The sequence below is a fragment of the Phaethon lepturus genome, unplaced genomic scaffold, assembly GCF_000687285.1.
Source record: "Phaethon lepturus isolate BGI_N335 unplaced genomic scaffold, ASM68728v1 scaffold24761, whole genome shotgun sequence".
Taxonomy (NCBI): Eukaryota; Metazoa; Chordata; class Aves; order Phaethontiformes; family Phaethontidae; genus Phaethon; species Phaethon lepturus.
Window position 1 is genome coordinate 74,110 of NW_010518858.1, and position 16,643 is coordinate 90,752.

General features: G+C 36.0%; 1 protein-coding gene across 1 annotated transcript in view; it reads left to right on the plus strand.

The window, feature by feature from the left end:
* Positions 1-16,293, plus strand: part of DIAPH2 (diaphanous-related formin 2) — a gene marked incomplete at its 3' end in the record, with an annotated part of 68,880 nt that extends 52,587 nt beyond the window's left edge. Inside the window, exons 17-19 of the mRNA XM_010296871.1 lie at positions 8,416-8,517; positions 9,946-10,040; positions 16,192-16,293. Coding sequence (XP_010295173.1) covers positions 8,416-8,517; positions 9,946-10,040; positions 16,192-16,293 — 299 coding nt within the window. The remainder of the gene's footprint in view (positions 1-8,415; positions 8,518-9,945; positions 10,041-16,191) is intronic.
* Positions 16,294-16,643: the final 350 nt, after the last annotated feature.

The window sequence follows — 16,643 nt, forward strand, 5'->3', positions numbered from 1 at the left end:
TTGGGATGAGCTGAGTTAGTGATCATTAGTCAGAATGATTGTCATGTGGAAAGACGCAGTATGTCTTCCCTGGGACCATGTGTGGGGTGGCTGTTCCTGTTCCGACAGAGTCACTGCCCTCTAATGGGTCTGGTTAAAACTAAGTAATTCTAATCTGAAGATTGCAGGAGCCTGTGTTCTTGTCACTGATGTAGCAAAAATACTTGTGCCCACGTTTGATTAGGTTGAAATGTATGCTTGTTATAGATTACATGCAACTAATTAGATTATTTGATACCCTCCACAAGGCCACATTTTCAGATGTTTGCTTATGGAAGACTCTGTTTATTTCTCAATGCTTTCTAAATAGGGATAAAAGTTGCTGTTTGTATTTATCAACTGCCAAAGCTGTGATTACCAGTCAAATTCACAGGGCACTGCTTACTGGTTTTACAGAAATTCATGGAATCTATTAAGGCACATAGTTTTCCAATTATTTTTAATATGATCCTTTCCCCTGTAAACTTATGCTTTAGACCTGATGCCTATGAAAGTATTCCTTTTATGTTCTGCTGGCTTAATAAAACAATAAATACCAGCCAATTACCAATATTTTTTTTTAATTCTACATTAGTAGGAGAATAGAATTCTTTTTACTAAATGTTACATCAAATTTCTTAAGTACGAAGTCAATGGAAATGTGACATTACGTATTTCACTGTGTAGGTCAGAGTGTATAACAAGATGTACCACAGTACACATAAACTACAGTGGATCTTGAAGGTGGTAAACAAATGGAGGGTTTGGGGATTTAGATATACACAAGTGAAACAATATTTCATGTGTATTTGTTTAAAACACGTATAGAAATACTTTTAAAAGGGACAGTACACTGGAACATGCATTTGGAAATGGGTACCAAGTGCTTAAATATTAAGTAAGGAGCTTTGTACATCAAATATCAGAGTGAAAGAGGAAAAGAAATCTATGTAGCACTTGATTTTTCCTGAAATTTTAGTCTGTTCCATTAAAGACCAGTATCTACCTAACTTAACTGTGTAAAAGGATTTTTGCATCTTGGGATTTTTTTTTAGCGTCATTATTTCTAGAATTCCTTTGGAAAATGTGATTTCCTATAAGTGTCTTTATTTGGGAAGATGTGCCTTTTACAAGCCTAATTAAGAGCAACAATGGCTGAACTGTTCATTTAAAAGATTTTTATTTACTAGACTTGCCATAGTAATAACAGAAAATGAGTTTATTAAAATCTCGATACAATATATGGTAGCAGTTTTTTGACACTTAGTTTTACTTCTTAGTTTTACTTCAACCTTTTTTTTTTTGTCTGAGTCTTGGTACTTTTCCTTTTGAAAGTTGTATGGCTAACAGGAATATCAGTTAGAATCTGGAAAATACTTATAGCTTTCCTACCTCGCAGTTCTGTGGTGATGATGGCTTGGTATGAGAGGAGAAAAAATATAACTGGGACACGCTACTGTCTAGATTAGAAATACTATTATAGGCAGCATTTTATTTCTATAGGCAAATACCTTCTCTGACCAACATAAAAATTTCTTATATTACTTGTCAAATGCATGGACTGGTCTCTTCAGTCATTAGTCAAGCACTAATATGCAGGCAGCAAAGACATGTAGTGTCTCAGTGCCCAGCAAAACCCGCCAAGGATAAGCGTCTCTCTGGAGCAAGAGCCAGAGACATTGAGCTTCGCCGATGTTGAAGCAGTGGCAATGGCAAAGGGAAAACGGGGTGGACAGTCCTGAGGGTTTCTTCCATATAAATATTCATGGGGGGAATGCGAGAGAAGAGTTCGTGGAAAAGCCTAGCAGCTTTTATTCCAGCTTCTTAGAGCATACCGTACAAGACACTTGAGTAGGGCCGTTGAGGGTATTTTCAGTTTAAGCATTGTTTGCCTGCTGTTGGAGGTTTTTTTTAATGTTCGGAAAGAGTACTTGCATGTTTATCTGGGACCATTTGTACGTGATGAATTGTTAATATCTGCCCACTGTCTTTCAGCAAAAGCAACATCTTTTGCATAGGTCTCTAGCAGGGTAAATAGAAGGGCGCAAAATCCATTGTGCAGGATTTTTTTTTCTGTTTGTTTTTTTTCCAAATACAGTTTTTGTGGCCCAGACATCTGCTTGATCTCTAGCTGTTGATACAAAGCTGAAAGCAACTGCAACATGGAGTGGTTAATTAAGTGCACTGTAACCATACAACTTCAGTGCACAATTTCCTGATACAGGTTTTCAAATTGCACTTGAAAATTACACTGGTTAAAACCATTTTAGGACAGTTTTACTAGAATAAAATATTTCATTTAGTCATTAAATATAGTGTTCAAATATAATAACAATTACAAGAAGAAATAAGAGGAATATAGATCCCCTGCTATTTTTTGATAAAAACTAATTTGTAAAACTAAGTCATGATGATTTTTTCCTCTTCCACAGAGCATAAGCTGTTGGGTCGATGTCACTTCCTTCAGCTTGATTACATTAATTAGGCAAAAAACATGAGATTGCAAGAGGTTCCATGTTTTTTCCCCTGTCAGTTCTGGTTTTTTTATCTTGAGAGCGCAAACTAAGATCCACTTTCTACATCAATTGCTGTGAAATTGAAATTGAAAACAATAAAACTATTTTTTTTTCTTTTTTTTAAATGCTGTACCAGGTATTTAGCTCTTCTGATTGCAGAAAGCACAGAATGATGGCAGGAGTGCTTAATTAATTTTATTTCAGGAATTGGTAACTGAGTGATTTTAGGTGAACTGAAAAATGCCAGGTGGCATTGGGAATAAACATGAGATCATGCAGCTGCTGACTTAATTGCCAAGAGGTGTGGCTAGCATCGTTAATGCTCTTGCATTTCTCTCTAGGTATTTTGGGAAATGGTTTGCTATTTGTCAAAGTTTTAGACCAAATGACAGTGTGGAGAATATAAATGGATTTGGATACCAAACCACTTTAATCTCAGTTTATGCACTTCACAAACTGCATGAGACGCATGTTCTGCAGGAAAGATGATGTGGTCCAAGAGAGAAGCTGTGCTGTCACCTGTGCGAACCGTGGCATCTCCCAGAGTCTCTCCTCTGGGATACTTCAAATATTCTCTAGTTTCATTGGTTATAGAATTGGATAGAGAATATAGTATCTCCTTGGTCACTGGCCCATTTAGTTTGCACTGTTGTTTTCTGACTCGTTGCTGTTGTCAGGGCTCTGCTTGTTCAGGATGCTTCTGGATACATTTGCACATGTTGATGATCAACAGGTTCCTCCCATAGTTTTGGCTGCCTGTTTCCCTGAGCACGCCAAACTTCTCAAAGTTCATTCTGCTGTCTGGATCAAGAGGTTGGTCGTATTTCATCTGCTTTACTGAAAGAAGTGGTTGGTGGAGGTTCACAGCCCTATGCCAGCAGCTGTGCTGACTAGGCCTAACTTAGCTGCACGGCTGCACCGTTGCGTTTGAGTGTGGAAGTTATGTGCTTAGACAAATGGAAAGGCTCAGTGCCAGTGAGGAAGAGAAGTGCAAGTTTGAGACTGCGTTGTGATTGACTTTCCTCCCTCTCCCCCTTTCTTTGACTTCTATTTCCATTCTTGGGTGCCTCTAGAAGTAACACAGAAATAGAAAACTATCGGTAGCTTCCTAGTGTCATAAATTTAGTCAGGCTTAAAGAAGTTTTATATTATGTTGCAATAGAATTTAGTGGATTTTTGTGCTACAAAGTATCTTCTAATTTTTCAGTGGCATTCCTAGCTCCTTATTTCATTTTTCTACCAAGCGATATAACATGGGGGGTTTTTTTGAGTGAACTTCTTGGTGTAATTAATAGTTTCAGCAGTTCATGTTTCTGTATATATAGTTTACATCCCTTGAAACTGTATGTATACTTAATTTTTTTTCTACTACACTCCTAGCCTCAGGTCTTCTTTCAGGTAAAAGAAATAGTAAAACAATCCATTTCTTTTGTATATTTACTTTTGCTGCCAAATACTAGTAAATGCAATTGGTAAGCCACTTGCTGGATGGAAATAAGATGAAATTACCCATTCATTTCCCATGACAATATAAGGGTCTTTGTTCTCCTTGGGTACAGACTGGATAGAAATTAGAGACTAAGGCTCAGGTTCAGATAGGCTAAAGTTCAGCTAAATCTCTGCTTTCTCCACACTGTAATTCCGTGTACTCCTTTTTGTCTCCCTTTAATTTTCATCCTTATCATATTAATGACTGACAGTTTTTACTGTTAATTATCTATTAAAATTATTCTCTGTTTGTTTTTTTCTAAAAAAGCAAGGGGGAGTTTAATATGAACTGGACATTCCAGCTGAGAGTGAAATGCTTTAACAGCTCAAATGGCATTGAGTAAAACTATGTATTTATAAAAAAATTCTCATGATGACTTTTAATACTATTGAGAGGCTAAATTAATGAACAGGTAGAATGGTAATTTTGAAGAGCCATGTGTGCTTACTTTTTTTTATTGCAGAAGTACTGGTGGTAGAATTTTTTTCTTAATTATGTCTCTGAAGTATTTCAGCATGTTTGTGTATGTTCTTTGGCATGATTATCATTAGTTTTGTTTAAAGTATGGTAAATTGACAGAACATTTTGTTTAGTGTTGTCATTTTTTCTTTAGGCCCTAAATGGGTTTGAAGAAGTGCACTTTCTGTGGGATTAAATTAGTTCCCAGCTGAAGGTATCACTAAAGGTACACACTTGAGCTGCACATGCATTGCATAATGAAAGATGAACAGAAAACAATCCCTTGCAGCATGTTGCATCAGCTTTTTTCCTCCAACACTGATAAACAAATATGTTGTTACTAACAAAATAGAACTTAAAATTAAAAAAAAGTATGTTACGTAATGTTGGTCGTTAGATCTGTATTTTCACATGCGTACGCTAAAACTACCTTTTCCCCTTCTGCTCTATCGTATTGGCTCTCCTTCCTTTTGCCCCTCTCCTGTCTAAGGTAGATGGTAAAAAAAGTAAACTCAACCAAAATGTTCTATCGGTATAACTGGTGTGAGATAATTATGCATTAGTGGGTATTCTGTCGCTTCAATGACTGTTAATTGTTGTGGGGTTTTTTTTTAATAAATGCTTGATTCTTTCTTACTTTTTCCCAATTGAATGGGGAAATAGTTTTAAACAACCAAGAGTATCATTTTCTCCATTTCTTCAAAACAAAAAATCCACACATGTATGTGTGCCTGTTTGTGTGTATGTGTGTGTGTGAGTGTATATATATTCCTGATAAGTCCAAGTATTATCTACATAAATTTGTGTGGAAAGGGATTAACTTTCAAGAAGAAAAAGAGAGATGTAGAGTAGGGGATTTGAAAATGCTTTGCATCAACACAACACAAGTGCATTAGCATTGTCAGTTATCATGGACACGGTGATCTGAAACACGAGAGGACAGCCTGACAGGCCTTTTTGAGTCTGAAATGTACTCTGCTGGTACGTAGGCTTCTTTCAAGTGGTGACAAAATACTTCTTTACTCTTTTACTGAGAGCTTGTGAAGGAGATATTTGTCATGTTTGCTAGAGTACCCAGACAGGCTTAAGCAGTTATTGGAGGATTCTGCCACCATTCCAGGGCTGTTAATGCAGTGGAGCACTGAGTTCAACTTGATGAGTGAGTATGTTCTGGGAAGTGAAAGAGGTGAACCATGAATTTGGAAGGCTGAAGTTGGATCAAGCCTGATTTAAGCTGGGGAAAAAGCTGGTCATGTATTCTGAAACAAGAGAGGCAAACTTAAGCAGGGTGCTCAGAGGTGGATGGCTACTGCAGCAAGGAGTGGCATGGGAGATGGACCCTGTGGAATAAAGCTTCAAACGTGAAGATCTGTTTCTTGCAGTGTCCTATTGCTTAACCAGATGCTGTGGTCAGAATGAGGAAATTTCTCCTTTCACCTTTTTCCTAAAACATGACCATCTTTGTTATGGAAAACTGATATGACCGGGTATGTTACTCGCTGTAGGTACTGTCTGTAAGACTTGGCCGTTTGAACACAAGCTGGTTTTGAATGAAGATGTAAGCCAGTGCCGTTACCAAAGTGCTGTAATGAATAATCACGGCACTAAATTCCAAGGTCTGTATGAAGTAATACAGATGCTTTAGCTTCCAGATGAATTCTTCGTCTTGCTTCTTTGAATTACGGCATGTTGACTGCTATCAACCCCTTCGTTTAGTCTCTCCCTCTGGTTTTGTGGTATCAAACCAAAAAGCACGTCTCATCTGTAAAGAGGTACTTGTGAAGGGAGTAGCTGAAAAGGGTTGGGAGGGTGGCCGGCAACAGTATATCGATTCTGAAATGTATCAAGGACATTTTTATTTATTTAAGTATTTTTTTAAAATTCTGTAATCCACGGTCCTGTCCCAGTGGAGTCACTGTTAAAATGGACAATGTGATCAGAGGGAGAGCAAGCTACTAACAGAAAAGGGGAGGGCATGGCTTTTGATAGCTCTGTGATGCTTAATGTAATCTCAAGCATAGGTCAAACTGTGTTGGAGAAATTCTATTAATTTGATGTCTCTCGGCCTGTGAGTCTTAGCTTGGTAAGAGCGGTGCTGATGCTGGACTGCGACTTCGGTGCAGTCTCTATGAGCGGATTGTGAGGGCGTGTGGTGTTCAGCACTTGAAAGACCCAATCACGTATGGAAGTTTGGAGGGTCTAATTCTTAAACAGATGACGTTAGGAATAGGTCACTCCTCTTCTTGAATCATTTCTCAGGCACGAGGCTAGGCTTTTCAGTAGCTTCTGTTCATATATCAGAACTCATAATGTTTATTGCCTTCTCATGGGACAACAAATTTTTAACTCTTAGGTGCTTTTTATCTGTTTTGAGCACCTGGTTGTATTTCCCTGTTTGTTTGAGAATGATTAGTGATACGGGTGTGATTATTCCATGGAGTGTCACTTCAGGATTTTAAACAGTAGCTCATCATTAAAGGGTCAGTGCTGGTGGGGATTTTGCCTGTTATCTGTGTATTATCAGGTTGATGTGTAGGTTTGTCCTTTTACAAATATTAAGTGAGCTGGTTGTATTATGTAGTTAGACTTGCAAAATAATGGCAGGGCAAGAGGAAAGCAAGTATTGCATTGTTACTGAATCGTCTTTTCTGTTTAACTTTTTCTGCTTTAGGCTTTTTAGAGGTAGCTGGGGACGAGGGAAGAAGCTTGTACTAGCTTAGTTAATGCTGGTATGAAAATGCCCAAGGAAAACTAATTATTCAAGTGGTATAAACCTAGTAGAATTATTTTATGCCAGATGTTTTCCTAGTGGTAATGCGTGTAATGAGAAAAGAAGAACTGTTTTCTTTGTTCTTTTGTTTGTTGGGTTTTTTTTGTGGTGTGTGTGTTTTTGGGTTTTGTGGTTTTTTTTTTTTTTTTTGTTTTGTTTTTTTTTTTTTTTTTTTGTAAAGAGGTCCAAACAGAGGTTTTGGTGTTATTCTTCACATAAAAAGGTAACATGTTTTCTTAGGAGATACCTGTAATGAAACCCACGCTGATGAAAGTAATAGAGCAAAAAACAATGCTCAGGGAAGAAAGGCATATTTAGTCTGCTTAAAACTTTCTCTTAATTTAACTTTGAAGTTTTACAGTTACTTTTGCATGACTTAACATTAATTAAACTTAATGAACATTTTAAGCATGTTAAGTTTCTATTCCTTCAGTGGCAAATGTGTTATGTGATATTTAAAAGGAAATAAATCCTTGTTAGTGGGTTTACTTAATACTTAAGAAAATTTTGTGAATATTAAGAATGCTAAATTATGCAAAAAATCAGCATGTATTTTAAATATTCCACATTACTTTCTATAATTCTGTATAATTTTAAGTACTGAATATAAGAATAGCAATCCTTGCTAATTAAAAATAAATCAAATTAAAATATATGGTATTTTCTTATTTGGTTTTGCTCTCTAAAAGTGACAACATAAACAATTAGTAAAAACCTACCTTTGTGTAGTGTGATAAATCTCAAATGATTTATCTTAATTGGTTTTGGATTAAGAACTTAAATACCATTTCATTAGTATTTCAACAGAGGGCACTCACGTGCTTCAAGGTGACACCAAATCACTGTATTTTTAAAATTGCTTGGAATAAACTGGAGCTGAAGATAAAAAATCTTGTGCATTAAAATGTACACGTATAATTTTACAGTCTTTGGGAAGATTGGTCATTGTCATGTTAACATTTTCATTTCATGTTCCCCCTGACTTTGTAAATTTGCTTTGTTTCTTTGGACATTTTACAGTACGTTGAGGCAGTGCATTCATTTCGCCTTGAACTGATTCCAATAGATGCATTATTACGGCTTTCTAGCTGAGTTGCTATTAGTATGTTAAGATTGAACAGTTGTAATAATGAATCAGAATTTAATAAATGCATTCTTTCCAGCTAAAAAAGCAGTAGAAGATTCAGAAGAAAAGAAAATAGTTCAGTCTAAGAAAAGGATTAAAGAATTAAGAATTTTGGATGGAAAAACTGCTCAAAATTTATGTAAGTGATGTCAAATGCGTTAGATGAATATCTAATTAGCATATGCATACAACTGTTCTTAGTGTTCTTTTTTGCTTACATGTGCAGATTCTTTTTCTGAAAACGGACTAATGTGAACATGAGTCTTCAGAAGTATTTTTACATACATATGATTTGAACTCACTACACAACTTGGGAAAACTTGAAGTAATATGGAAAAATGGTGTAGACTAAAATGTTAATGAACTGTATTTGTTTGTAACAAAGAGTTGATTCTTTAATTAATTGCTTTAGACTGGAAGTATAATTAAATGATAATTGCCACTTCAGGGAAGGCGCAGTGTTGGTAGCTTGTTGGGGTTGAGAGGCTATTCCTAATGGTTCTTTCTGGTTACAGTAATAGAGAAATTGAGCTTGATGGGCGTAAGACTTTCAAAGAGAAAAATATTACAAAACAGGGTAAGTTAGGTGCAAATACTACTACAATAAAATGTAAGGAAAACAGCCTCACCAATTTTTTTTTTTAACTTCCTCCTTCTCTCTTTAATTATGGAGGGAAATCAGTCATTAAGAGTAGCAGATTCTTTTATTTGAGTTAAAAATACCGTAAAATGTCACTAGTCCATCTATGCCTGTGGCAACTGAAGTGTGTAAAACCAAATCTGTGCGTTGTTTATGACCACATCCATGGGCACATTTTCTTAAGCAGAAAATGAACTATGACACAAGTGCTATAAAACTTGATTTTGGAAATATGGAGGCAGGAAGGTAGTAGTTAGCTTGAATACACAGCACTTCATTAAAATGGTATGCTAATCCATCTGTGTGAGGAATACTTTGTAGTTTATAGAATGGGACTCTGTTGAGATGTTATAACATCCTGAGATCAAATTGCTTTGAGAACTCCATCTCTGAAGGGAATACAATATACATTGTCTCTTGTATAAGTTTTTAGTTACCCCAAAAAGTGGTAGACTTAGGGTATTATCCAGCTCTTCATTGTACTTTTGACATGGAATTTTTTCTGGAAAAGGTCATGTAAATATTCAGCCAGTTGTAAATGCAGTACAGCCATTCACACACGGGTATGAAAGCAAAAAATAATTAAGTCTTCTAGTGGCTGAATAAGTCTGTTTAAGTACTAATGCAGATGTTGCCATCCATAAAAATAGGACTTCATTGCTAGAGATGAGTAACACTAATAGGGAGCAACTGAGGCTGATTGAACAGTTAAAAGTGGTGTCATAGTTTCATTTCTTCGGAATGAAATTCATTATAAGTCAAACTGCAATAGTGTGCCTCATCTAGCATTTGTAGAAAATGTCTTTAATGGTGAATCATCTTAATTTAGATCAAGATACGATTTTTCAGTTGCTAGAAATTAAGTTTGCCTTCTTATGTCAATCTTTTTGACCTTTTTGATTCTAATTATTTATTACTGAATTTCAGCCATATTTTTGGGTTCTTTCCGATTGCCTTATGAAGAAATAAAAAATATCGTTTTAGAGGTTGACGAAGAGAAGCTGAGTGAATCCTTGATTCAGGTATGTGAAAATATCTCTGGTGTTGTTCATAGCTTGTTTTCTGTGTAAAAATGCTGTAAAGGTATAAGAATTCAAGAGTAAGAACAGTGTAAAGCTTCTGGATATCAGCTACAAGTGTATCAGTTGTGTTTACTGTTTTGTTTATTTCACTCCTGCTTTTGATGATGGTCACATATAGTGGTAAAACTGTCTTTAAAAGACAGTTATCAAAAGTACTTTCGAATCTCTCACCTTATCAAGTTTTCCTTTCAAAAAGAACTATCTGATAATTCCAGTTTTTCAGTTTTGAAAACAAGCATTTACCAGATTTAGGCTGGTGGATAATGAAGTTTCGTGAGGCTTCTTGTGGAAACAGCTCTGCTTGTCGTTCCTGATAGATGAAACAACCTGAATGTTTCAGGATACTGCTACAACTCAAAAAACATCTGTAAATAAAACCTCCTCTCGAGCTGGTTTGATCTTATTTTGAGCCCAAAATCTCTCAGCTGGAAAGAAGAAAGGATGGAATAGAGCTTCTCTGCATCCCTCTGATTTTTCTCACAGTCGGAGAGCAAGTGTGTATGCTGCCCCTCATCATCTCTGTGGAGTGACAGAGCACAAGAGAGACATATATACACCTAAAATGGTATACAGATGTAGCACACCGATGATACTGGTGTTGAATTGGTTTATTTTAATATCATACACAGATTCAAATTCTAAAAAACCATACTTGGCCTCAATTTCTCTTTTCATCCTTCCCCGTCTCCTGCTTGCACCCCTGTCTTATTCCTTGAAGGGTTTCTAAGTTAATTTCTTCTTCATTGGACCTGGAAAATGGTTATTCCAGGGGTGCTGGGCTAAACTGAGTCGCCTGGTCTTTTCAGAGTTAGTTACGTAATTCATAACTTCTTCAAATTTTAACACGTATGTTCTTAAATAAAAATAGTATGCAAAATGTACAGTGTAAATGGAATGAAATATTTCAAAATATATTTATTTGTCCTTTGTCTGCGTTTTTTCTTGTGTCGCCAAGGCCTTCCTACATTTCTAGAGGTTTTTTCCTTGTGTCTCTAAAGGACGAGCTTCTCTTTTTCTGTAGACTTCAAACTGTTGGACTCAACAGCACTACATATTGTTTTATCTCCTGTAGCGTCATATTCTGAGACCTAGAGTACTGTAACGAATGTGTTTGGAAATACATACTAGTGATTTTGTTTGTTTTCTGGTGCTGCTGGGATTTTTTTTATTGCTATGGTATAATGTTCTTGGAAGTTCCCATTGGATGGGGACTTTATTTGACATGTTTCACTCTGGTGGCCTGCTTCAGGCCACGTCAGCGTGAAATCGATTAGCATTTCTAATATATATTTACATTGCTAAAAATGCTATCTTTGACCACTGAGTATGCCTTCTCACAAAAAGCTTATGTGCATGATACGTAGTATTTGGAAATAAGTAAGACGTGCTAAGTTTACGTTTTTTATTAGGGATATCAGATCATTTGACTGAGAAGCCTACAGGATTAGTAAAATCAAAAATCAACAGGGGGGAAAAACACCACCTTGAATACCCCTGATGCAAACGGTTTAGTGTCGGTATAGTGATCTCTACAACAAATGTAGAGATATCTTGAGACCTAGATTAATAGCGATAGCGTGTAATATGTTATGCTGAAGTGTAAGGTCATGATCTTACTTGTTAACTGTAAAATTTTGGAAGCTAATGTTGTAATGGTTGCTTTTCGGTTGGAAGTGATTGAGGAGAGGTAATAGCGGGTCTGTGCTCAACGGGACAAGTACGGCTACCACTGTGGTGTAGCTTACGCGGAACAGAGAAGCCCCCCCCCCCCCCCCCGACCACTTGCCCTGGCGCGCAGGTTGCCCGCCCCGGCCCACTTGCAGAATGAGAAAGTGGGGCGGCCTTCAAGCTGCACACGTGCTGTTCAGGAGTAGCTAAAGCAGTGGGGTGTTAGCGGTGCTGTTCTGGTCACGAGTCAAAACAGCACTGTACGGGCTGCTCTGAAGAAAATTAACCTCATCCTAGCCTTACCCAGTACACCGTAAAAAAAGGCAAATGTGACTGCAAGCTGTATCAGGTCAAGTATTTCTAGTAGAGAGCATCATTATTATGCTTTTGAATAATGCACTTCTAAGACTTTATCTAAAATACTTGGTATATTTAACAAAAATTAATTTAAAATGGCAAAGCTGAACTTAAAAACTGATTGAGGGATGGAGAAACAGTCTACAGAAGAAAGGTAGGAAAAAATAGATGAGATTAGCAATATAAATACTTGAGAGGGGATATGACTGCATTATAACTATATGAGAAGTGATGTGCATAAGTGTTGGGAGAAAACTGAAGTTGCATAAATAAAAGGCAACATGAACATTCATAAATATATATGAATTCATCATGAATGCAACTATCTAGAAACTCTGCTCCCTGTAATCTTCAAAAAAATGGAGACTTTGGGGATTGGTCCAAGGACATGGTGTGGCAGAGTTGCTTCTAATAGCAGGGAGATATAGCTGATAATCCTGAAGAGATGTATTCTGTGTTTCTAAAGATATTCTTAGAAACTTATTGGAGTAAATGGGCTGAATCATCTATTTCATGTTCAGACTATTTTTGTTTATTTTTATTCTAATCTTCCAACTGAGTTATTAACTAATTTACCAGTTTAACAGTTTTCTGTACTACTGATTGGAAAAAAATTTGCAAAGCAAACTTTGCTTGCTTTCATGCTTTAGCAAAACTTGGACTTTATAAAAATGCACATGTAGATACTGCTTTGTTCTAAGTATGAAAGTGGTGAAAGCTAAACAGGTATAGCATAACTGAGCATATAGAAAAGTGCTTTTTCAGTTATGCTTCTTAAGTCCTCATTTCTTGCTGCTTTTCAAACTTATATTGTAATGCTTATTAATCCAACTAATTTTAATAAGTTTGAGTACATGGTAGACTATACATACTGTTGTAACTTTTCCTTAAAGAAGACACTCTCGGAGAAAATAGTCTCAATTCCCAGTGTGTCTTTGACAGAGTAAGTTCTAAACATACAATTCTCAAACACCACGTTTAGCAGAATTCAGGGCACTGTGACAGAGTAGTGAGTGACAGTTTCAGTGTCTTAATGTCAGCCTTAGATTTCTACTTCTTTTTTATGTTTATGTAAACCATTTTTATTTACCTTATTTTTATTTGAACTTACATCATCATGAATACATTATGAAACTCTGTTTCCTAAAGTACTGACAAGGATTTAAGTATGTAATCACTGAATGCTTTAGCTTCATTTTAAGTTATTCAATACAATTAATGAAAGAAAACATATCTAAGCATATATAGGAAGCTGCAGTGCTAGTAGAGCCAAACTCTCCCTCTTAGAAGCTGAGGGTAAAATGAGTTGATGGGTTAGCTCTAGACTGTGAAGGGGTATGGATGAGGAAAAAGAAATGATCAACCATGCTAACAGATTTTGATTACATGGCTGAAAAAAAAAGGCAGTTTTAGTAGTAGGTACTTGTATTTCTGCAATGATGGAAAAAATAATGCTTTACAGTAAGTTTATTAATTTGTAAGGAAATATAAATTTCTGACAAACACTGTGAAATTGTTGATGACAGCATTTGGTACATAGTCTAACTAATGAAAATAGGTTAAAAAATAACGTTATTCAGTTAGTTAATGTCTTTGATCTTTACCAGTGTAAAACAGTCAATCACGTGAACAAGAATGTTTTAGAGATGACTTACTTTTTTAAAATAGAAAGTTGTGGGGCATGATTTTGGGTTAATAGCAAAGGAGGCATGCTTAGGTTTAAACATGAGGCCATGGCTTAATTGTGTGGCATCCAGGTGAATCTGATGCTTATCTCTGTCAAGTATATTGAACTCTCCTTGCCAAGACACTCAGTAGCTCCCTGGTGTAAGTGTAAAAAAAAAAAATCTTTCTGTAACAGAGACCCTTTGTATGAGACTGCTTGTCATGTTTATTTTTCCTTATTAAGATGTCTTGAATGTTTGATTCTTTCAGCCTGGAGAATTAAGTTAGCTATCATTTGCGAATTTCACAGATTGGACTGATGCCTTTCTGAAAGTTGTACCTTAACGCCTGCTTCATCCAGCCTGGCAGAGTTATCAGTAATCAAATTCTCCTAATGAGTAAGAATATTACGAGAGTGATGGCCAGATGGGTATATTCTAAAAATGCTTACCTTTGATAGTGCAGATTTTCTCTGATTAAGATTTTTATATTGGCTAAAAAATACGCTTCTATAGCGCTGGTTGCTTTTCTGATTTTAAAAGGCACATAACTTTTTTTCACATCAGAGTCTTTTTGTGACATAGACCTAAACAATCATTATCAGTTCTCTGATAGTGTCAGTGTGCATGTCCCTTCTATTTTATTCATATCTTATGGGAACACATGGCGATACACCTTTTCTGGTGGTAGGAGAGGAGAACTGATGTGCTAATAACCTAACCAGAACAGCGTCAAGTTCAAGGAGCATGTTCTGAAATGTTTTACTTCGATGACTGGTGTTGCAGAAAGTTTCAAAAGGTTTAATTGTTGTAGCTTTAGCACATTACCTTATCTTCACTAAAATCTGTGAACTGCATCTCCGTAGACACTTTGTTGGAAGTAAACCTCTAAACCTGACAGTGGTTCTACAGTTTACTTAGACAAGTTTCAGAGGGTGGCTTCATAAAGTAGGAGCTTCTTGTTGAAGAACATAGTTGTACCCCTTTTTCTCTTTAATACCTCGGGACCTGCTGTGTCTGTACAGAAGAAAAAAATAATTTCTGTGTGAAATTTTAGTTAGTGATTTGGTACAGGAGTCATTGCCCGATGGAATTAGGTGAATCTCATGTTGATTTTTCAGAAGTTACCAATAACAGAAGTAGGCTACTTCTTTGGCCCCTATATCCATATTAAGTGTCTATAAATTATCGAGCATACAGAAACAGGTTACGTCCTTTTACTATGTGGTTAGGCAGTTAGGCCCCAAAAAATCCTCCTAAGGGCCACACTGGAAAGCAGGAGGGACTCTGTGTTCACCTAAATCTTGGGGGTATCTCTGCCTCTCTTCTATAGGTAAATGTCTCCAACTTGGTCTCTCTGATTTATTCAGTGGCTAGTGCTTGGCCATAACTCAACACTCTTTGAAATTCCGCAGAATCACACTTGCCTCCAAGCTACTACAGAGTTTTGGATCCCAGATCCATTATCCGAAGTAATGCATTCTTTTGTCTTTAATAGGAGTATAGGTGGTTAATGGAGGTTGGAAATTAATTAAAGGTCACTCGCTGTGTGTGGACAGCTGTGCGTAATCATATCAGCTAATAATATTTTAATACACTTTGGTTTTTGCATCTTAAGATCTATGAACCTTTTTGAACCAAAAAAACCTATTGACACTTGCTTGAATGTAAATGTATAGTTTTTTTCTCTTGAATTAAATTCATGCTTTGTTTTTGGCTCACATAGATATCAAAATTTAAATACAGCTTAAACTTTTATGGAGTATCTCTTAGAAGTATTCTTCAGCCTTATAATGCATTTAGCATATCTGTATTTTGAGATGTTAAGGTCGTATAATCAATCATGCAGTTTTCTGTAGGGACATGGATAAGACTTTAAGCAAGTTCTACTTTTTGCTGACTTCCAGTATATTTGGCATGCACAAGAGCTGTACAATTTTGAGATGTTGCTCTTTTTCTGTGTAAAGTGTTTTAAGTGACTCTTGTGCACAGCTATTTTGAATAATGTCTAAAAATTTTTTTTTTAGGTAGTTATGTCTTGCTTTACACAGGCCAGTTATTTCTCGATTAATATTTAATGAGCAAGATGCAATCACAAAGGCAAAGAAGGATTTTAGATCGAGTATAATTCTTCAGGGGTTGACAGCATTTAAGAGTTTTGTCTAACTTTTCAGTACTGAGAAGGCATTCTTCAAATTAGAGATTGTAACAGAGGTGCTGATGTCTGTATTAAATAATTACTGGTTTGATTTGATGTTTATAAAGTGTTAAAGCTGCATAAATAAAATAAGCTTCCCATAATTTCTTCATGTATTTCCGTGTTGTGGTATTTTAAGCATGTTATTTTAAGATCCCAACTAATTTAATATAACAAATTTAATATAATGCCTTGTTTGTTTTAGAACCTAGTGAAGAATCTTCCTGAGCAGAAAGAACTCAATGCCTTAGCTGAATTAAAGGATGAATATAATGATCTTGCTGAACCAGAACAATTTGGAGTTGTGGTATGTATTAGTGCAATAACGAACTGGAAAGTTCTATTTTGTTAAATACATTAAAAGGAAAAAAAATTACGTTTAAATTACTTTGGTTAATGTTTTTGCAAGTTCTTCAGTAGGAAAGATTTGCCATCTATTTATTGATGAGTAATAACCTAAAAATCAATGTAAATACATATTAGGTGTTTTTCTGGAAGGAATTATGGTATGCAGTTAAGAGCAACAGGCACTTCTGTGCTAGACCAAATCTTTTGTCTGACTGTCTTGTATGCAAATCTTGTATGTTTATTAAACAGTAATGTAGAACACTCTTAAGTTCAGTTAGTCAAATTTCCAAGAGTTCATAAAAGACCTAT